This window comes from Erythrolamprus reginae, chromosome 2, assembly GCF_031021105.1.
Source record: "Erythrolamprus reginae isolate rEryReg1 chromosome 2, rEryReg1.hap1, whole genome shotgun sequence".
In the NCBI taxonomy this organism is placed as follows: domain Eukaryota; kingdom Metazoa; phylum Chordata; class Lepidosauria; order Squamata; family Dipsadidae; genus Erythrolamprus; species Erythrolamprus reginae.
This window is the reverse complement of record NC_091951.1, coordinates 319,360,425-319,382,143: the sequence shown is the minus strand read 5'-3', so window position 1 is coordinate 319,382,143 and position 21,719 is coordinate 319,360,425. Positions and strand designations below refer to the sequence as shown.

The 21,719-nt window shown below is 38.0% G+C and overlaps 1 protein-coding gene across 1 annotated transcript; it reads left to right on the top strand.

Moving 5' to 3' along the window:
* The first annotated feature begins 13 nt into the window (after positions 1 to 13).
* PPWD1 (peptidylprolyl isomerase domain and WD repeat containing 1) lies at positions 14 to 20,151 on the top strand. Its single transcript, XM_070743283.1, has 11 exons — positions 14 to 278; positions 2,902 to 3,004; positions 3,469 to 3,569; positions 4,140 to 4,260; positions 5,313 to 5,760; positions 6,886 to 7,076; positions 8,640 to 8,829; positions 11,299 to 11,480; positions 12,953 to 13,034; positions 16,434 to 16,616; positions 18,538 to 20,151. The coding sequence occupies exons 1-11, from the start codon at positions 62 to 64 to the stop codon at positions 18,679 to 18,681; spliced, it is 1,962 nt and encodes a 653-aa protein (XP_070599384.1). The 5' UTR covers positions 14 to 61; the 3' UTR covers positions 18,682 to 20,151.
* The last annotated feature ends 1,568 nt before the right edge of the window (positions 20,152 to 21,719 follow it).

Below are 21,719 nucleotides of genomic sequence, written 5' to 3'. Positions count from 1 at the left end.
GCGTAAATGCGTCACGACGGGAATGGGCCTCGGCGACTGACGTCATCTGGCGTCAGACAACATGGCGTCGGCGGAGTGCGCTCGTAAAAGAAGGTCTCGGGAAGAAGAGAAGGAGGAGGAAGAGGAGGAAAAAGAAAAGAAGAAGGAAGAAGAAGAGAAGGAGGAGAAGAAAGAAGTGTCTGAAAAACATGAAGGGTCTGAGGAGGAAGGAGAGAAAGACCCAGAACGTTGGGTTGGGCCGCTACCTGGGGAAGCCGTGCAGGCGAAAAAGAGAAGAGGTAAAAGAGGACCAAGGGACCAGGGACCAAGAAGCAATGGGTGGAAACTAAACAAGGAGAGAAGCAACTTAGAACTAAGGAGAAATTTCCTGACAGTTGGAACAATTAATCAGTGGAACAACTTGCCTCCAGAAGTTGTGAATGCTCCAATACTGGAAATTTGAAAGAAAATGTTGGATAATCATTTGTCTGAAGTAGTGTAGGATTTCCTGCCAGGGGGGTTGGTTTAGAAGACCTCCCAGGTCCCTTCCAACTCTGTTGTTGTTGCTGCTATTTAAAAAGATGTCTGAAAAAAAGACCCAGAGCATTGGGTTGGGTCTCTACCTGGGGAAGCCGTGCAGGTGAAAAGGAGAAGAGGTGAAAGAGGACCAGGGACCAAGTTCCTTGGTTGAGTGGCTGTAGAAATGGAATCAATCAATAAAAAACGTAATAGTGACGGGGTAAAAAGTATAATCAATTATAAATAAAAAATAAAAATGAATCTGTGAGCTTCAAGAACGGAGAAGTACCTAGAGTCCCATCGATCCCCATCCTAGGATTCCAGACATACTTTCTCGGGGAATAGAATAGAACAGAACAGACAGAATAGAATAGAATAGTGATTGGACACACAAGGAATTTGTCTTTGGTGCATATGCTCTCATATAATCTGTTGTGATTGATGTGATCTAATGCCAAGTACACAGTTGCAAGATTGCAGCCTAAATCTAATACGGCTGGATTTAGAATAGAATAACAGAGTTGGGAGGGACCTTGGAGGTCTTCTAATCCAACCCGTATATGTATAGCTAACAGTATCACACCACATATAAAGAGAATTTTATTACAATTTGCATACATTTAGAATATAGGGAGTGAAATGTAATTTCAATTCTGAGCAGTAGGAAACCATGAGAACTGGGTTTACCATACAGTTACATGCATATTACATTACCTTCTCATTTAGTAAACTTCTCAAATACTAAATGGTAAACGTTTGAAAAAGAATGTATTTTTTTTGTTTCCAGATAGCTTTCAGCAGCTTATAGATTAGTTGCACAAAATAATAGTCAGGTTCTAGAACCAAAGATAATTTCCTACAGGTTGGGGCCAAATCTTACTTTTAAGAAGCTCAAAGCTTAATAATAATAATGAGTTGGAAAGGACCTTGGAGATCTTCTAGTCCATCCCCCTGCTCAGGCAAGAAACTGTGCACCATTTTCAACAGATGGTTATCCAACATCTTAAAAACTTCCAGTGTTGGAGCATTCACAATTTCTGGAGGAAAGCTGTTCCACTGATTGTTTTCCCCTCCTTGATTAGTTTCCACCCATTGCTGCTTGTCCTACCCTCAAGATGCTTTGGAGAATAGCTTCACTCCCTCTTGTTTCCTAGTCATTGACTCTTTAAATCACAAGTTCCCACTCTCCACAAATTGATTTAGAACAATTTTTCTCAGTCAGGCGACTTTCAGATCTATGGATTAAAACCGATGTCTGTTTCCTAGAAGTGACAAACCTGTATATGTTCCCTTGTATCTATAACCCTTTTCACGTAATTAATTCCACCTATAGACATACACATATTATAGCATTTGTCAGTATTAGTTCTTTTATCAAGATTACTATTTAGTCTTAGGAACAGTTTGGGGGTTATTTTTCCCACCGACTATTATTTGGTTTATTAGTAAATGGGCTAACATTTCTGACTGATTTTAAGACTTGTTTAGATTTTTTGTAGCTTATTGTACATTGAAAATATCCTACCTCACTATGTGATTAGCTTGTTACTGAAATTCCACAATGCTATTTATTAGCTCTTCTACATGTCCTTTATATTATATTATACCTTTACTTACCGTTTCCCTTTTTAAACTGAAGCCAGGTTATTAAATTAATTAGCAGAGTGCCCAAACTCATTATTTTTCCTATAAAAGTTAGTTGGCCTATTTATTAAATTTGTAAAGTCCTCAGACTACTTAGCAATGTTGCACATTTTTAAAAATGAATTAACAATAATGAAAATTGTATCCCAGCGGCCAGTTACGTCCCACAGAATCAGCCTTCTCCAGGTCCCGGCAGCCAGACAATGTCGACTGGTGGGGCCTAGGGGAAGAGCCTTCTCTGTGGCGGCCCCAGCCCTCTGGAATGAACTCCCTCCGGAAATACGTACCACCCCCTCCCTCCTGGTCTTTCATTAAGCATTAAAAACCTACCTCTGTGGGTGGGCATGGAGTCTGTGAGTGATGAGATTGTCTCCAGCCGATACGTGATATGATTGGATTGGATGAATGTGTGTGAGTCTACATGGGGTCTTTTAAAATGTTTAGTAAATTTTCATATTTTTATAGTTATTAGATTTCTTATATATTGTTATATTTAATGTTGTACGCTGCCCTGAGGCCCCTCAAGAAGGGCGGCATAGAAATCAAATAAACAAACAAACAAATAAATAAAATTTCACCCTCATGACTCTACACATATCTCCTTGTTTGTACTGGGTTTAAATTATGCACAGCTCTAGCTATGTGTTGAGATTACTGATATTTGCATTCTTCTGATTAAAAAGTAATGTTAAGTTTTGATGTTAAGTTTTAATCAAATCTAAGTGAAGCATCTTCATAAAAATGTTTATTTTTTCATAGTTCTTGAGTTTGAACATGTCTACCTTGATAATCTTCCCAGTGCTTCAATGTATGAACGCAGTTATATGCACAGAGACGTCATCACTCATGTAGTATGTTCTAAGTAAGTTTTCTTTTTAAACTAATGTTGCATTGTATATCTCTTTCACAAAGTGTTTTTTGCTTAAAAGTTACTTTAGATGTATGATTTAGCTTCAGGGTTGTTTGCTGAATCTTGCTTCAAATTCTGTGGAAAGGTTTTTTGAATTGCGCTCTAGAATATTTATTTGGGGTAAATCCACATCATAATCCAAAATCCCAAATTCGGTAAAAGATTTAATCCAAATTGTGTGACATATTCTGAAATAATTAATGATCTTAGGAGGTTTGGTGTAAAATGGCAAGGCTTCTCCTTGCACTCCTTTACTTTTGTTCTAGATCCTTGCTCAAGTTTTACAGTTTTATCATAGTAGAATCTGAAGTGTGTCTTAAACATCAGTGTGTAAAACTAGGGAAGTACACCACCTTCTAGCGCATTGGAATCTTTAGATCTAGGCCTTTATTTCTTTCATATGATTGTATTTGCAGAACAGATTTCATAATAACAGCCAGCCATGATGGACATGTCAAATTCTGGAAGAAGGTAGAAGAAGGAATTGAATTTGTTAAACATTTTCGTAGCCATTTAGGTAAATTATTGTGTATCTGCATAGCATAATTTTTATATTGCCTATTTTTCTTTCTTTGTTCTCTGTTCTACTAAATACAACTTTTCAATATTAAATATTATTATAGAGATATGTGTAAGTCTTAACTAACTTTAAGGTTTTTGTTGGATAACAGTCTGTCTCTTGAGTTACATTATTCAGCAGAAGCAGGTAAAATTAATAACCATTCTAGTAAATGATTGGAAAGATTACATTCTGCAAAATATAGACATCTGAGAATTTTCTTTTGAATGCCTCAAAATCATAAAGAAAGCAATTATAATAACTGGCTTTTTAGGACTGTGTTTGAAGCCATGCTGTGAAATCAGAAAATTGCAGTGGCCTTCAAATCTCCATGTATTGTGATTTTTGGATACCCTTCATACAGCAATATCCTACAAAGATCTATTAAAAAGTTTAATAGGAAGTGTTCTGAAATGGTTTTTATAGGATTATAGCCATGTTTGAATGTTTATGTTGCAACTCATTTTTAATCATTTTGTTCAAACATTTTCTCAAATGAAAGTTTTGGTTTTTTTAAATTCACAATAGGTGTTATCGAAGGCATTGCAACTAGCTCAGAAGGGGCACTGTTCTGCTCTGTTGGGGATGATAAAGCAATGAAAGTTTTTGATGTGGTGAACTTTGACATGATCAACATGTTGAAACTTGGGTAAATCATTTAATATTTGCAATTATACTTTATAATTTAATTTAATTGCTCGCATGCTTCTGTAAATGGAAGGGAAAGAGCTATACACACATACGTATGCAGTGGTACTTCTACCTACAAACGTCTCTACTTACGAACTTTTCTAGATAAGAACCGGGTGTTCAAGATTTTTTTGCCTCTTATCAAGATCTGTTTTCCACTTACAAACCTGAGCCTCCAAAACTGTAACTGGAAAAGGCAGGGAGAAGCCTCCGTGGGGCCTCTCTAGGAATCCCCTGGGAGGAAACAGGGCCGGAAAAGATGGGGAGAAGCCTCCGTGGGGCCTTTCTAGAAATCTCCTGGGAAGAAACAAGGCCGGAAAATGCAGGGAGAAGCCTCCGTGGGGCCTCTCTAGGAATCTCCTGGGAGGAAAGAGGGCCGGAAAAGGTGGGGAGAAGCCTACATGGGGCCTCTCTAGGAATCTTCTGGAAGGATACAGGGCCTCCACCTTCCCTGTGGTTTCCCCAATCAGACACATTATTTCCTTTTACTTTGATTGCTATGGGAAAAATTGCTTCTTACAAACTTTTCTATTTAAGAACCAGGTCACGGAACGAATTAAGTTCGTAAGTAGAGGTACCACTGTACATTTTAGAAAACAATCATCGTCAAAAGCAAGGATGCTTATTTTTGTGAGTGTCTATGGATATTCTCAGTTATCCAGGTCATGGTTGTCCCAAATATGTTTTTTTCAAGAAGCAATTGAATTTTCTGGGTTTTAAAAAAAAGACATTTCGTTCCTCATCCAGGAGCCTTCTTTCAGTTCTGACTGGATGGTAGGGACTTTTCTTTGGTGATCTTACCAGCACTTTTGAATATATCCAGAGTTGGATTGCTTTAAGGATAAAGTGAATAGCAGGATGTACATTGAATGATTTAGTAACTAGTTAAATATTGTTACTAACAAGACTGTAGTGTTAATTTTTCTGTACATTCTGATCTTTGTAGTTTTTAAATTTTGTTTTGGAATGTTAAAAAGAGTCCTAATACTATGTCCATCTCATTTATTCCAGCTACCATCCGGGCCAGTGTGAGTGGGTCTATTGCCCAGGAGATGCTATCTCTTCAGTTGCAGCCTCTGAGAAGAGTACCGGAAAAATATTTATATATGATGGTCGAGGCGATAATCAGCCACTTCACATTTTTGATAAACTACATACATCCCCTCTTACTCAGATACGACTGAATTCTGTTTTTAAAATCATAGTATCTTCTGACAAGTCTGGAATGATTGAATATTGGACTGGTCCTCCCCATGAATATAAATTTCCTAAAAATGTGAACTGGGAATATAAAACAGACACTGATTTATACGAATTTGCCAAATGTAAAGCCTACCTAACCAGTATGAGTTTCTCCTCTGATGGCAAAAAAATGGCTACTATTGGCTCTGACAGAAAAGTCAGGATTTTTAGATTCTTAACCGGAAAACTTATGCGAGTCTTTGATGAATCTTTGAGTGTAAGTATTTTTTTGTTATATTTCTCTTCTCATCCAGGAACCATTCACTTGCCAATGGTTTATTTTAATTCTTTCAGTGATAAGATTATCTGTATTTGATTATAAGAATTATTATGTAAGAAATGGATTTTCATATTTATTCTGTAGCTGATTTGTGTTAGTGGTATATTAATATGAAAATGCTACCATTTGGCTCCATTTTCTTTTTCGTGCTTTTGGAGTGTATGGATTACTAGATTGAAGTAAATATTCTAATAACTAATGCTGTTATATTTCACACTTTGAAACAAACTTTGCATAAGGTTTAAATCATAAAATAATTGAGTTGCGTGTAATTGTAGAGGGCATTTAATCCAGCCCTTAGTTCAATGCAAAATCTATGCAAATAATTTCTTTATAAGATTAATTTATTTTCTAAGGGTTTTTCCCCTGCTAGACAGCTTTAATTCTTTGATTAACTTAAATAGTACATTTCAGTATATCAGCTGATATATAGCAACATTCAGTAAAAAACAAAATAATTAGTACATCTAATACAGAAATAGTAATTTCATCGTCAACTGCCTCCAGAAATTATTAAAATAAAATAGTATTGTCACAATGCTATTACTACGTTAGTAATAAACATACTGATGATAGTTCTTAACTAAATGCCCTTCTAAACAACTCAAGATTTCTTAAAACTCAAGCCTAATAGGGCCATTTGGACTTCTGTTTGAAGGCTGGTTAATGGGTAATTGCCACTGCTGAGAAACAAGAAGCTCAAACTTCCTCCTGGACCCCACATATTATGTAATTATGAAAAGTCTCATATTAAGTAATTCTATATATTTTTGAATATGAAATTGTGTATATTATCTCATGCTAAAATTTTCTGCTCCAGGGGCAGTTTGGGGATGCAGTTACTGTAATGGCAAAAAATAAATGAATTGACAGTATTGAATTAATAGCAATATTTCATAATTAATGCTTGTTTGATTATATTTATTTTAAGTCATTTTATTGTAGTGTTTGTGTAAACAATGCAGTATCCTTGATAGTGTTAGGCATTAATAAAATAGATAATATACGGTAGTAAGATTCTGGTAGATTACTCTTTCCTTATGGCTAAATGTCATCTTACAGATGTTTACTGAGCTACAGCAAATGAGACAGCAACTCCCTGATATGGAATTTGGACGACGTATGGCTGTGGAGAGGGAATTGGAAAAGGTGGATGCTGTAAGGTTAATTAACATCATTTTTGATGAAACTGGACATTTTGTGCTCTATGGGACAATGTTGGGAATTAAAGTTATCAACGTGGAAACAAATCGGTAATTTGAAATTCTGGTTATTTAATTGTAACTAGCATACCTGTAATATTAAGAAATTTTTCTAGAGATCGTAAAGCATTTAACCTTAGCATTCCTATTTTATTTAACAGTTTTACATTTGTGTTTGATATAAATATTGCCTCACATAAACATTGCAAATCAGAATTCTTGTGAATGTTGTCTAATCAAACCTAAATGTATACATTTTAAATAATTACTCCAGGATATAGAAATAAGAACTAAAAAAGAACAAAACGCAACAGAAAATGAAGAAAAAATGAAAGTGTATCATGTAAAAAGGTTATTCAGCCATTTTAAACACATTATTAAACCTTGACCATTTCGAATAATATCAGTCTTTTCATTACATTGATAAAGAGCTGGTTAATAAACACAAAGTGATCATATATCATGACCTGTTCATGGGGTAAAGTTGCTACCATGTCAAACTCTGATGTTCATTTCTGCTATGTGTATTCAAACAACACTGGACACTATGAAATATGGATTTATTTATTTCCCCCCCTAAATTTATATAGCCACTCATCTGACATACATTATTCTGGGCAGTGAAGAATAGCAGAACAGATAATAAAGAACATAACAAAAGCAATAAAACCATTGAAACCATAAATATTATTTGCAGAAAAGCACAGTTTCCCCTAACAATATACCAGGGTGTGTGTGGGTGTGCTAGCATGAGTGCACATTCCCACACTCCTTCCTTTCCCCCCCACGCATGCGAACCCTCCCATGCTGTCCCCCCGCCTTTCAGAAGCCTGGCAGGCAGTGGTGGGTTCATACTGATGTGGACCAGAGAGCTGTACCGGTATGAACCCACTGATTTTTGCCGTTTTTTTTTCTGGTGTCTCTGTGTCAGATGAAGCCCTCTCCCCCCGTCTGCCCACCCCCGTCTTAATGCTGACCTTTAAACTTTTTCTGAAGAACAGCTGAAGGCTTCTTCTACCCAGAGATGCCAGGAAAAAAATTGCCAAAAATCAGTGAGTTCATACCGATACAGCTCTACTAGCCCGCCCCCTCCCTTGCTGGGGATTTTTTTTGCCTCTGGAGGGAAGCATCCTGAACCATCCAGAGGAGGAAACAGCCTTTGCAAAAGCCAAAAATAATCTGGCATGCACGCTGGAGCTAAAACATAGAAAGTCTCGAGTGCTCTCCCATATGGCTCCGCGTGCCATCCGTGGCCCGCCTGCCATAGGTTCGCCATCACGGGCCTATAGTATGCGTATGTATAGTATATATTATTTTGCAGATAAATATCCACTATTTATTACAAACCTCTGTTTGCCGTTATTGATCCTGGGTTGTCTCACATAGTAAAGCTGTGCCCACTCTGACATGTTTCAAAATATGGGTGCCCCTGCAGAAAGGCTCTCCTGGGTCCTGTCAGATGACATTCCTTCATGAATGGGACCCACAACACATCCTTCCTGTCAGTCCTGAATTAAAGCAATATTTTGCATTATGGTGTTGATTCAAGAGTAAAGATTGCACGATGAATTAGAAACTTAATGGTGATCCTAGATTTTCCTTTTCTAAATATAGATGTGTGAGAATCCTAGGTAAACAGGAGAATATCAGAGCTATGCAACTGGCTCTGTTCCAGGGAGTGGCAAAGAAACATCGTGCGGCTGTTACCGTTGAGATGAAAGCATCTGACAATCCAGTTCTCCAGAACATCCAAGCAGATCCAACAATAATCTGTACTGCCTTTAAAAAGAACAGATTTTTTGTGGTATGTTTTATTTTTAGTTTATAGCTTTATGTATTGCTGTAATCTCTAAGGCAGTTTTTCCCAACCTTGGCAACTTGAAGAGATCTGAACTTCAACTCCCAGAATTCCGGGAGTTGAAGTCCAGATCTCTTCAAGTTGCCAAGGTTGGGAAACACTGCTCTAAGGAAATCCAAGACTTAATAATAGAACTTAATATTGTAATGCAACAATATAAGCACTGTTTTATACTCTCAAATCCATGTTAACTCCTGGTGGTTGTTTAGACAAGTCCTCATGATTTTCTTTGCGAGATTTTCAGAAGTAGTTTGTGGTGCTTCTTTCCTGGTGGTGAGAGGGAGCGACTAGTCCATAGTCTTGCTTTATGCCTAATGTGGATGTAAACAACACAATCTTCTGATTTCTAGCCTGTTATGTTAAACACTCCAGCAGGGGTATCAAACTCAATTTCATTGAAGTCCGCATCAGGGTTGTATTTGATCTCAGGGCACCAGGATAGGAATGGCCAGTTTGAAGTCACTCTTGTTGGGTAGGGGGTAACTGTCGCGGCCTGAGTATTTTATAACCATAGAAACATAGAAGACTGATGGCAGAAAAAGACCTCATGGTCCATCTAGTCTGCCCTTATACTATTTCCTGTATTTTATCTTACAATGGATATATGTTTATCCCAGGCATGTTTAAATTCAGTTACTGTGGATTTACTAACCACGTCTGCTGGAAGTTTGTTCCAAGGATCTACTACTCTTTCAGTAAAATAATATTTTCTCATGTTGCCTTTGATCTTTCCCCCAACTAACTTCAGATTGTGTCCCCTTTTTCTTGTGTTCACTTTCCTATTAAAAACACTTCCCTCCTGGACCTTATTTAACCCTTTAACATATTTAAATGTTTCGATCATGTCCCCCCTTTTCCTTTTGTCCTCCAGACTATACAGATTGAGTTCATTAAGTCTTTCCTGATACGTTTTATGCTTAAGACCTTCCACCATTCTTGTAGCCCGTCTTTTGACCCGTTCAATTTTGTCAATATCACTTTTGTCAATATCTTTTTGTAGGTGAGGTCTCCAGAACTGAACACAGTATTCCAAATTTTGCCAGCAGAAACGGAGTTAAAATGCCCATTTTGCTGGCAGGTGCTCCCCCCCCGGCCCCCCGAGCTCCATTTTCATTGGCAGAGGACTGCAGGAGGCTGTTGTGGCCGAAAATGGAGTCTGGGAGGGCCACACATGGCCTTCCCAAGTTCCATTCTTACTTGCAGAAGCACTGCGGGGTGATCCTTCATTGTTTCCAGGACGGACCTGCTGACCAGATCTAAGCATCCCCTGGGCCTGATCTGGACCCTGGGCCTTGAATTTGACACTCCTGCACTGCACCAAACTTCCTTTGCATATTGATATAGTTACCTGATACACAACAGATACTTGATAAGAACAATATGCAACACAACTGTAGCTATATGCCAGATGCTTTCTGCCCAAAAAACTTTATCTTGACCAATTCCCAAGCCTAATCATTCAATGGAAGATGGTTCATATCCAATGGAAGTTCATCAATAAATATTAATGATCTTAGCCATTTTGCCCCCATGAAAGCAGCTTCTCCCAAGAAATATGGTGACATTATTCAGAACTAGCTATTTTCATACACAGTTGCAATAGACTCGGAGAGCTTGTCATGTCAGTAATACGTTCCATGTCCTTTGAAACCAAAAATAACTGCATTTTAGGTGTATTTAAAGTTGATTTCTGATGACTGTATTCATGTACCTTTCTTGATGGTGTTATGGAAGCAACTAGCTATTGCTATCTTTGAGAATGCAGTCCTTTTTCAAGTTCACATTCGAGTTTTCACATGGTAAATTTAACACCAAATATATCTGCCATTTCTTAATGTTATACAGGAAAGAAATCAATCCATCAAATATTTAGATCCTAATCATTGTAGAGCTTCACATGCCAAATTTGGAAGTAGAAGTTGACTCAGTAGCAGATTGATTTACAGATTTTTTAGAACAAGTGTATTATAAATTCACAAGAATTTGACACTTTTAGATGTGTTAACGAAAGCAATTTATACCAGGAATCTTTGCAACAAGCAAACTGAGTATTATTGGGAGCTTTACTTTAACAAAATCTGAAAGATTACAAATTTTCTATGTTCCAGATAATGATGGTATTAATGACAGTGTTAATTATATGCTATCAAGTCATTATTGGTTCTTGAGAGAGAGGGAGGGGGAGAGAGAGGTGGGGGAAATATTTTATTTTATACTTCAGCTCCTTCAGTAGTAAACTCATTGCTAAAATAACCAAGTTTGTTCACTTGCTACCAGTTGTCCTTTTTCTTTTTTTCTACCTTTCCAAACATTTGAGCATCCTACAGAGATCTAGGTCTTCCCAAAACTGGTTAGTTTTAGCTCTGTAAACTTTAACTGGGAATAAAATTGGGATTCATCTGTCTTGTTTTTCAGTTTACTAAACGTGAACCAGAAGATACCAAGAGTGCAGATTCTGATAGAGATGTCTTCAATGAGAAACCATCTAAAGAAGAAGTCATGGCAGCCACTCAAGCTGAAGGGCCCAAAAGAGTTTCTGATAGTGCCATTATTCACACAAGCATGGGAGATATTCATGTCAAACTGTTTCCTGTCGAGTATGTATATGAAAACCATTTTAAATTTATTATTGGACCTTCCACTAATGTAGTAGATATTCCTTTTGTTTCAACCCCACAGCTGCTTTCTGGTGTGGCATATTTATCTGAAAAAAAGATTCTCATTGAAAGCTAAGGAAAGTGTTCATTCTGTTTCTCCCCAAACAGGGCACATCTTCATTTGTACACTCCCCCCTCCTTTTGTAAGATAATCCGAATCAAACTCTGAAAGAAGGGGAATTGTTCTTATTTTTGTTCTCATATATTGCAAATTATGGGCCAATCTTATAAACCAAAACAAAGAGGCAATGTTAATTAGCACCATGCACAATTGGCTTCACAAGTATAGGATGTAATGACAATGTAATAGAACATATACACAAATGCATACCTGCCTGAGATGTAGTGGGTTGTCCTTTCTCATTATCTAAGGTGGAGTGTCCCAAAGACCTTAACCACAATTCCTCCTGCACCTCCACATTTCCGGGGAGAGCTTGTTTGGGAAATGCAGTTACTAAAACTGACCCATCTGCTTTATGGTGACTTCTTCCTCTGCCTTCCTTCTTTTGTGCTTCTGTTTGGGAAATTAAAGTTACAATCCTTTCAGAAGGAGAATGCTGATTCAATAAGAATGTATGTCTTTAGTGTGTGGAGCAAGGAACTAAATGGAAATGGAAAGGTAAAAGAAAGAATGGAAAAAATGAATACAATTACCTTCAGTTGCTCTTTGTCCATTCAGAAATATGCACCCGATGCATGCATGCACATACTCCAACATACACCCACAGAAAAAAGACAGAATGAAATAGAACAATGTGTAACAAAGGCACCCACGTATAACTCATTTTCCATGAAATAAAATTCTAATACGTATTCCACTGAAAAATGGAATTGTAACAGCTCATTTATCTGAGTTTAAGACAGTCCAGGAAGACATGCTCTACATCCCCTTCTGAGAGGCAAAACGAAAGAACAAAATAGAGCTGGACAATTTTCTAAAAATCCCACCTGCAGATGAGTTTTTCCTTTCCTCACTGGCTCTGTAGCATTTGATTTCCTGTCATTCGTTACACACAAACTTACAGAATGGGGGGTTTAGACTCTTTAATGTAGGGAAATATTGTATTAGTTATGAAGGTGATTCTGATATTGCATTACTTCTGAGTATTGGTGTTTGAGAACATTAAGAATTGGCACTGTGTTCCTGTTTTGTTTACAGCAGGGGTCCCCAAACTTGGCAACTTTAAGAATTCTCCAGCCAGGTCCCAATTCTGGAAGTTAAAGTCCACAAGTCTTAAAGTTGCCAAGTTTGAAGACCTCTTGTTTACAGTCTTTCCACTTGCATTGCATTGTTCACTGTAATTTTTTTAAAAAAAACAATGCTAGATTGGCTCAGTGGGGTCCTTCTTAAGTATAAGTGAAAACATTGGGTTGCCAAACTTTATGTTAACAGGATAACTCTCTGACTGCAGGTGCCCCAAAACGGTAGAAAACTTCTGTGTACACAGCAGGAATAGTTACTATAATGGACATACCTTTCATCGGATCATAAAGGTAATAGACTCATCTCTTTCAGCATTTATAATATACTTGGTTCTGTGAAATGGCCAAGTTGAGGTGCCTTTTATTTACATTAGCAAAGTTGCTGTAGCTTTGATGTACCTAGTTAATTGTAGTTCTTTACATGTCCGAATGAGTTTTGTATTTCTGAAGCAAATCTGTGCCAATTTTTTAAGTTGTAGAAATGTTAAAATGTTCGTACATTGTGTATGTGAAGTTGATATGTTGCCTTCACTCTATGAATGAATCTAGGAATCAAGCCATTAGATAAAATGATAACAATTTTTTAAATGAAATAAAAAAAATATATTTTTAAAAAGCTTAAGCTCCCTCACTGAAACTGTGTTACTCATGCAGTGAAACATTGAAAGAATTTTAAGGCAGTTACATGTAATCCTAAATTTACAACAGTTCATTTAATGACCATTCAAAGTTAGAATGACACTGAGAAATGTGACTTATGACTGCTTTTCAGTTACGACCATTGCAGAGCATCCACATGATCAGCTGCTTGGTGACTGGTTGATATTTATGACCGCTGTTGTGTTCCACATCGCTGTTGTGTTCCAAAAGGTGATCCATACGATCACCTTTTAAGACCTTAGCAGAAAAGTCATTTGGGAAGCCAGATTCATTTAACAACTGGGTTTCTAACTTATCAGCTATAATGATTCACTTAGCAACTGTGACAAGAAAAGTCATAAAGTGAAGTGAAGCAAAACTCACTCAACATATGTATATGTTTGGAATATGTGCACAGGTTTTAATGTCTATACAGTCCTTGATCTATGTAGTTTATTACTTAACTGGATAACATCTTCAGTTTAAGTGATGCAGGATTTGCTTTCTGTAAATAGTAGCTTACTTGGTGAGGGTGTGGAGGTTTTTCCCCCCTTGGTACTTTCTCCTAATTAGGGTGCTGTTTCTGCTTGATTATTTGTCTAGTATTAATCCTTGCTTATCTGGGTGCTGGCAGCTTGAGAGGAGGCTTCCTAGAGTTTTTGTTTTCTTCTTAGCTTTTTTAATTGTCTCTCTCAAATGGTTTGTTTCTATGATGGCAGAGTTGATGGATTATTTGTCTGGATATCAGGCTTCTGGAAATTCCCTAGAGATTTTGGATTTAGATGGCTCTAGCAGACTCAAGTTTCCCAGTTGAAATGATAGTTAAGCTGACAATGTGGTTTGACTGCTAGTTGATGTTCATAAATGTGCTCTGCCAAAGTTCTGTTGTCTGTCTTATCTAGTGTTACATTCCTTACATTGTATGTTGTAGTTGACTCCTGGATTTTGTTGCTGTTGCTGTTATTGGGCTACTGCAGTGATGGCAAACCTTTTTTTCCTTGGGTGGCAAAAGAGCATGGCCATGCGCATGTGTGAGTGCCCACATCCATAATTCAGTGCCAGGGGAGGGCAAAAACAGCTTCCCCTGCCTCCCAGAGGCCCTCTGGAGACAGGAAACAACCTGTTTCCCAACTTCTTGTGGGCCCTGTAGGCTCGTGTTTTGCTTTCCCCAGGATCCAAAGGCATCCCTGGAATTGGGGAGGGAAAAAACTCCCTCCTCCATCCCTCCCCAGAGGCTCCCTGGAAGCCAAAAATGCCCTCCCGGAGCCTCTGTGTGAGCCAAAAAACAGCTGGCCAGCGCACACACATGCATATTGGAGCTGAGCTAGGACAACGGCTCACATGCCATCAGATATGGCTCCGTGTGCCACCTGTGGCACCCCTGCTATAGATTCGCCATCACAGGCCTACTGTGTGTTTTGTTTTATTTAAGATACCTTGGAGAGTTTAATGTGCTATAATGTTGCTGCATGGTTGCAATAGCCCGTTGTTGTTCTTGAGATGCTTTTGATGTATGGTAGTTAAGTTGTTGTTATGCAGTAAATTGAGTGGTCAGCCACTTTTTTTATTGCTATACAGCTCTGCTTGTGGGAGGTTAGGGTGTTTTTCAATAGACTTGTATTTCTATTTTGTAGTTTCCTTTTCTGATGAGAATATAAAGGAAACGTAGTGTATTGTTTTCTACTTCGCTTGTGGTTTTATTCCTTTAAAGATGTTGTTTCATATGTCTTCTCTAGATGTCACTTTTTTATTACAAGAAAAATATCATCTGCATACTCGATCCATTCTTTTGGTTGTACACGTGGGAGTGCTGTGGTTTCCAGATGCTGCATTACAGTCTCTGATGTACCCCACACTAAATGGCACTGATATTACTTAGTTGGGTAACAAAACATATGCAAGCAAACAACCAAGCTCAGAGGGCAACAATGACTTCACAATTAAACCAGGAGTGACATATTTATTTTATTTATTTATTTATTCAATTTTTATGCCGCCCTTCTCCTTAGACTCAGGGCCGCTTACAACATGTTAGCAATAGCACTTTTTTTAACAGAGCTATATATTGTCTCTCAAACCATATTTGGTTTGGTTAGTTTAGAAATATTTAAGAGATGACCTATTGCAATGATGGTGAGCTTTTTTTGTTTGCATGCCAAAGGGGGGTAGTGCAGGAGGGAGCGCACATGCGGAAGTTGGCAAACAGGCCATTTCCAGCCTCCGGAGGAGGGCATTTTTGCCCTCCGAAGGGTCCTAGAAAGGTTCTGGAACTTTGGGGGAGAAAAAACTGGCCTTCCTCATCCTCCCAGAGACTGGAAACAATCTGTTTCCTGACTCCCAGTAGGCCCAGAAGGCCCAAAAATCAGCTGGGCAATGCGTGCATGTGGGCCAGACTTGAGCCCACGTGCCCATCTATATGGCTCCACATGCCACTTGTGGCTCACATATGCCATAGGTTCACCATCACTGACCTGTTGTATTAGAGAATTAAAGAAGTATTCTTGCTGTGGGGGAAGCAAAGAATATTTTCCTTATATTTCATACATTAATTATCATATATCCAGGATTGCTTAAAACAGTATTTCTCAGACTCTGCAAATTTAAAATATATGGACCTCAACTCCCAGAATTTCCCAGGACGTTGACTGGGGAATTAGGGGAGATAGAAGTCCACATGCTAAAATTTCAGAAATACTGGGAAATACTGACTTAAAGGATATACTTTTTACAAGATTGTATTTCACAACTTTTCACGAGTTGGGAAATGTATGTGACAGTATAGGGTAACTCTAGAGCATAGCATTTGGAGAGATTTCATAGAGGTTGTATCTCTCACTAACTAGTAATTGGGGTACATCTGCTTAGGTCTCAAAAGAATGATTTAATACTTCATTCCTGTTTTTTCTGCTTGAGAATTTCTCAGAGAGATCTGATTAATCCGTAGGGTGTTCTGGTTGGTGAAGAATGGACATTAAATTGAGGAGGTAAGACTGTTATCACATTATTAAAATGGTAGTGTTAACCTAAGGCCATATCTTTTGCTCAATGCAGGGTTTTATGATTCAGACTGGAGATCCTACTGGCACTGGCATGGGAGGTGAAAGCATCTGGGGAGGAGAATTTGAAGATGAGTTCCATGCAACTTTACGACATGATAGGCCATATACACTTAGTATGGCCAATGCAGGACCAAACACCAATGGCTCACAATTCTTTGTAACAGTAGTACCAACGGTAAGTAGCAGGTCAGCTATTTGTCAGTGGTTCTGGTTATGTTTTGTGGAATGAAAGGCTGCCATGGGCTATGTGATGTTGTAAACTGAATAGATTCAAGATTTTATTTTCTAATTATCTTAATCTTATTTTAAGTGTTACAGTGGTACCTCTACCTAAGAACGCCTCTACTTACGAACGTTTCTAGATAAGAACCGGGTGCTCAAGATTTTTTTGCTTCTTCTCAAGAATTATTTTCCACTTACAAACCCGAGCCTCTGAAACTGTAACCGGGAAAGGCAGGGAGAAGCCTCCGTGGGGCCTCTCTAGGAATCTCCTGGGAGGAAACAGGGCCTCCACCCTCCCTGTGGTTTCCCCAATTGCACGCATTATTTCCTTTTACATTGATTCCTATGGGAAAAATTGCTTCTTCTTACAAAGCTTTCTACTTAAGAACCTGGTCATGACATGAATTAAGTTCGTAATTAGAGATATCACTGTATTTTGTTACATCTCAAGAATAAATGTCAATAGAGATTCTCAGCAATCCCAGAGGTGCTTTTTCCAAGAGACAACTGGACTTCCTTGGTGTTTTTTTTCTTTGAAATTATCTTCTCGTCCAAAAAGAGTAGTATGAGTGAGAAACAATAGAGTAATTCTTGAATGAGAAACAAAGTTTTCAAAGAAAAAAACCCAAAAACTCCAGTTGGAAAAAGCAACTTTGGGATACCAATAGTAGCAGGACACTCTGCCAGCATTTCTGCTGGCTCTTTGAGGATCACAGAAAAGGGGCTTAAGAGCTGTATGTGGCCTTCATCTAGCTGAAATGAAAACAACTCATTTGAGAGACAAGAAGGATTGAGGTAGTGATCTGAACAGGAATTTTAAGAAAGTTTGATTGGCTTTGTATTTTATCTGCTAAGTGCGATTAAGGTGCAATTCTGAGTTTTCCTTAGACTATAAGGAAAAATCTAACCAGTCAAATACAGATTAGGTAAATTAGGCAACAAAAAATCTAATTTAAGAATTTAAGATTGGAATGGAACAAATCCTGATTTGCCCGCGGCACAAAGTAGCATTAATTCAATTGTATTTTTTCACATTTGTTTGGAAATGAAATAATCGTATTATACTGAATTGTTATCTGTTTTGTATTTCCATAAGAATCAGAAGTAGAAATAGAATCTATGTTAATAAAATCAGTCATTTCCTTTAACAGAAGGTAGTATACTTATTTTTTTCTCTGTCCTGCTGTCCATTTAGAAAAGTTACATAAACTTCTAAGTAGAATTTTTTTCTCTGTATATGATTCCTGTATATTTTGGGATATATCTATATTTGCCTGCCTGTCTGCCTTCTAGAATGCCAGTCAAGAGGCATTTTTATGTTTATGCATATTCTTTAGATTATAGCAGTGATGGCGAACTTATGGCACGGATACCACAGGTAGCACGCGGAGCCATATTTCCTGGGACGCAAGCCATTGCCCTAGCTCAGCTCCAACGTGCATGTGTGTGTAGGCCATCTGATTTTTAGCTAATACAGAGGCTCCGGGAGGGTGTTTTTGGTTTCCAAGAGAGCCCCCAGAGGGATGGGGGAGAGCGTTTTTACCCTTCCCCAGCTCCATGGAAGGCTTTGGAGCTTGGGGAGGGTGAAACACAGGCCTACTGGGCCCACCAGAAATTGGGAAACATGCCGTTTCTGGCCTCCAGAGAGCCTCCAGGAGGTGGGGGGAAGTGTTTTTGCCTTCCCCAGGCATTGAATTATGGGTGTGGGCACTCGTGTATGCACGATAGGCCGCACACATACTCTTTCAGCACCTGAGGGGAAAAAAGGTTCGCCATCACTGATCAATAGGATCAATTTGTCAATATTGTTACTTTCAATTTTAATGCTTCTCTTGTTTATTTTTGCATGTCAACTAATTACAACCACATAACAGCCCTGGCTGGATAATAAGCACAGTGTATTTGGAAGAGTCACCAAAGGAATGGAAGTTGTTCAGAGAATTTCAAATGTGAAAGTTAATCCAAAAACAGATAAACCCTATGAAGATGTAAGCATTATTAACATCACCGTGAAATAATAGTAACATTAATTAAAAAAACACACCTCAGGGACTTCAGTTACATGGAAATCTTAAGTATTTCTGGCATGATAAAGTTCAGAACAGATTTCATGTTTTCAAAATGCTCTGAAAAATATTTTTGATATTTTTAATAAAGATAAAAGAATCATATTTTGTTTCCTGTAAATATGTCTTATTTGGATATTAATTGGTTTCCAGGCTTTTTGGAATGACTTGGCATGGGAAACATGCTATTCCATTTTCATATTGTTGTATTATTACTGGTATGATCTACAGTTGGGGACAAAATATTTTATTTTGTTTACCTTGTTAAATGGTCTTCTTGAAGAGGACTTCACAAAAAAAATTAAATTAAAATGATTTTTCAGATCTGATTTAAAAATATTTTAGTAGTGTTTGGTGTGTCAAGCAGAATTGTTAGTAAATGCAGATTCATCCAATTGCCCAAACTATAGTTTTATGTGGAAATCTGAGATCAGTATTTTAAAAAAACATGAAGTCTTAGTAACACTGTAAATTTATTAAATTGGGTAGAGGATTATTTGCATTTTATATGTAACACTACTAAAAATTTTATCTTATCAGTTATCTCCTTTCTATTACCCATTATTTCATTTTGTGGGATGAAAGGTAGGGCAAACTGAAAAGCTAACTCATTTTTATGATCTTTGAATTAGGCCAGTTCAATAAATGACTTAATATAAGACTCTTGTTATACGAACACATTAGTTGGGAATATTAGATTTCTTGAGAGTGGTTTCTTTTTAAGTCTGTATTTTCAAAGCATGTATAAAAGATAAAACCAAAAAATGGCTCAATGTAAGCGAAGTATTCATAATTTTTGAAGCAAAGATTAGATACAGATCAGGATCTGTTAAAATGCCACTGTAAACCTAATCAGATTACAATATTACACCTCAGAATGGGAAGTGAATGGAAAGCATATTGAATTCTTGTTTATATTTAAATAATGTGGTTCCTATGGTTTTTGACTTAGCAAGAGTATTAAGTGTTCCTTTAAGGATAAATCTGACAAAACTCCAGCCTACTAGCTACCAGCTAAGAAGAGAACATGACTGAATCATGCTATTGCCAATTTTGAGTCCAGTTCTGTTAAATTTAATCTAAACAGTTTTATACAGAATATCCTGTTAGTGTAAAATCTGTTCAGAGGCTCTCCAAATATTGCCAAAATTCCAGGTGAAATTATATAAAATATTGATGATGGGTACAGTACAGGAAAACTTGGCACATGGGACTAAAGATATTATGTCTGTATATCAATTTAAGAAAAATAAATTCTGCATTGTAAAAACTTTATAATTTAAAAATTATGACAATAATTTAAAAAGTATGATAATTATTTTATGTTCTATATTAATTTCTTCTAGCAACGTCTTATTTTCACGCTGACTTTTAAAACTGCTTTCTATTTTTATAATAAAAGAATATGGTTTGTTGACTCAGTATTGGAAAATTAAGTAATGTTCTCTGAATCAAGGACTTTCTGATTACTTCAGACACTCATCCATAAAATTTTCTTAGCAATAATATAGAAAGAATTTGCCATTGTCTTTTTCTGAGATTTTTTTAAAATTTCAGTTTCAAGTCTATAGGGACATATTAGTGATGTCTTTAAATTTTAAATAGTAATTAGGTCTGATCCTGCTTAACTTTTGAAGACCTAATGACTCAACTAGAAAGGGAAATGCCAATTTTTAAAAATTTATATACAGTGGTACCTCGGTTAACGAACGTCTTGGTTAGTGTACTTTTCAGATAACAACCAAAGATTTTGGCAAAAATTTGCTTCAGATACCAATGAAAAATTCGGATACCGAACAGAAATTTTGTTACACCCATTGTCTCTCACTCCTGCCCCCCTCTCCTTATCTCTTTACCTCTTGCCTCTCTGCCTTCGTCCCCTCGCCAGGGGAGCAGCAAAGCGTCACTTTGGCTATGACGAGGCAGGCACTGAGTTTGCTGGTCCTGGCGGCGGCTTCTCTTTGAGGACACCGGTGGTGGTGGCAGCAGCGGGGGCCTGGGCATGATGTTCCCGTTGCTGCTGTTCCTCAAAAGGAAGCTGCTGGAGCTGCCACCATCACCACTACCACCCACCCACCAGCTGGTGGTGATAGCGGCGGCTCTGGCAGCTTCCTTTTGAGGAACAGCAGTGCCGGGAACATCACATCTAAGCCCCAGGCCCCCGCCGCTGTCCCCGAAAAGAAGCCGCCACCGGGACCAGCAAACTCAGTGCCTGCCTCATCATAGCCGAAGTGGTGCTTTGCTGCTCCCTTGGCGAGGGGACGAAAGCAGAGAGGCAAAGAGGTAGGGAGAGGGGGGGAAATGAGGGACAATGTGGTGGCAGAAAAAATCCTCAATTTTCAATTCTACACATAAGAAATAAAGGCTGGGAACCAATTAAATCCATTTCCATTATTTCCTATGGGGAAAATTGTTTCGGAAAACGACCATTTTGGTTAACAACCAACCTTCGGGAACGGATTGTGGTTGTTAACACACATTAAATAAACTAATTTAACACACACACACACAAAGAGAATTGTTAAATTAGATAGACCTCTCCCACTGCCGAGAGTAAGGAAGCGCCCCATATGCCCCATTCCTTCTCCTGCCCCTAATTTAACAAGCCTCTTCATTCCGTTTCTCTTGCTCTGTCCCTCTCCTTCAATCGTAAATCCACTTACAGGACTTGGAAACTAACAAGCAACCACTGCAGCTCCTTTTCCAAGTTAAGGTGTGTGTGTGTGTTTCAAATTGTAATTTCTTTTGATGAGGACATGAAAACTAACTTTCCAACAAACCAGAGCTAGTGACTATAAAACAAGTACTTTAGCACTCTCTTTCGATCTCTCTTCCATACACGCACACACATTGAGTTGCTATGGAGAAGAAAGCTTCTGGATGACGGATGGCAAGGGAAAGAAAGAAGCAGGCAGAGATCGATGCCCGCAAACCCTGCTCCAGAGCCCTGTTGCCTCCCTTATCTATGTTCCGGCTTCCCGCTTTGCAAA

What these genes read in the sequence shown, in the direction of transcription:
- PPWD1 (XM_070743283.1), top strand. Translation starts at nt 62, where the DNA reads ATGGCGTCGGCGGAGTGCGCTCGTAAAAGAAGGTCTCGGGAAGAAGAG. An exon ending in TCTTTGATGAATCTTTGAGT is followed by an intron (nt 5,761 to 6,885) that starts GTAAGTATTTTT and finishes GTCATCTTACAG; the next exon opens with ATGTTTACTGAGCTACAGCA. An exon ending in ATCAACGTGGAAACAAATCG is followed by an intron (nt 7,077 to 8,639) that starts GTAATTTGAAAT and finishes TTCTAAATATAG; the next exon opens with ATGTGTGAGAATCCTAGGTA.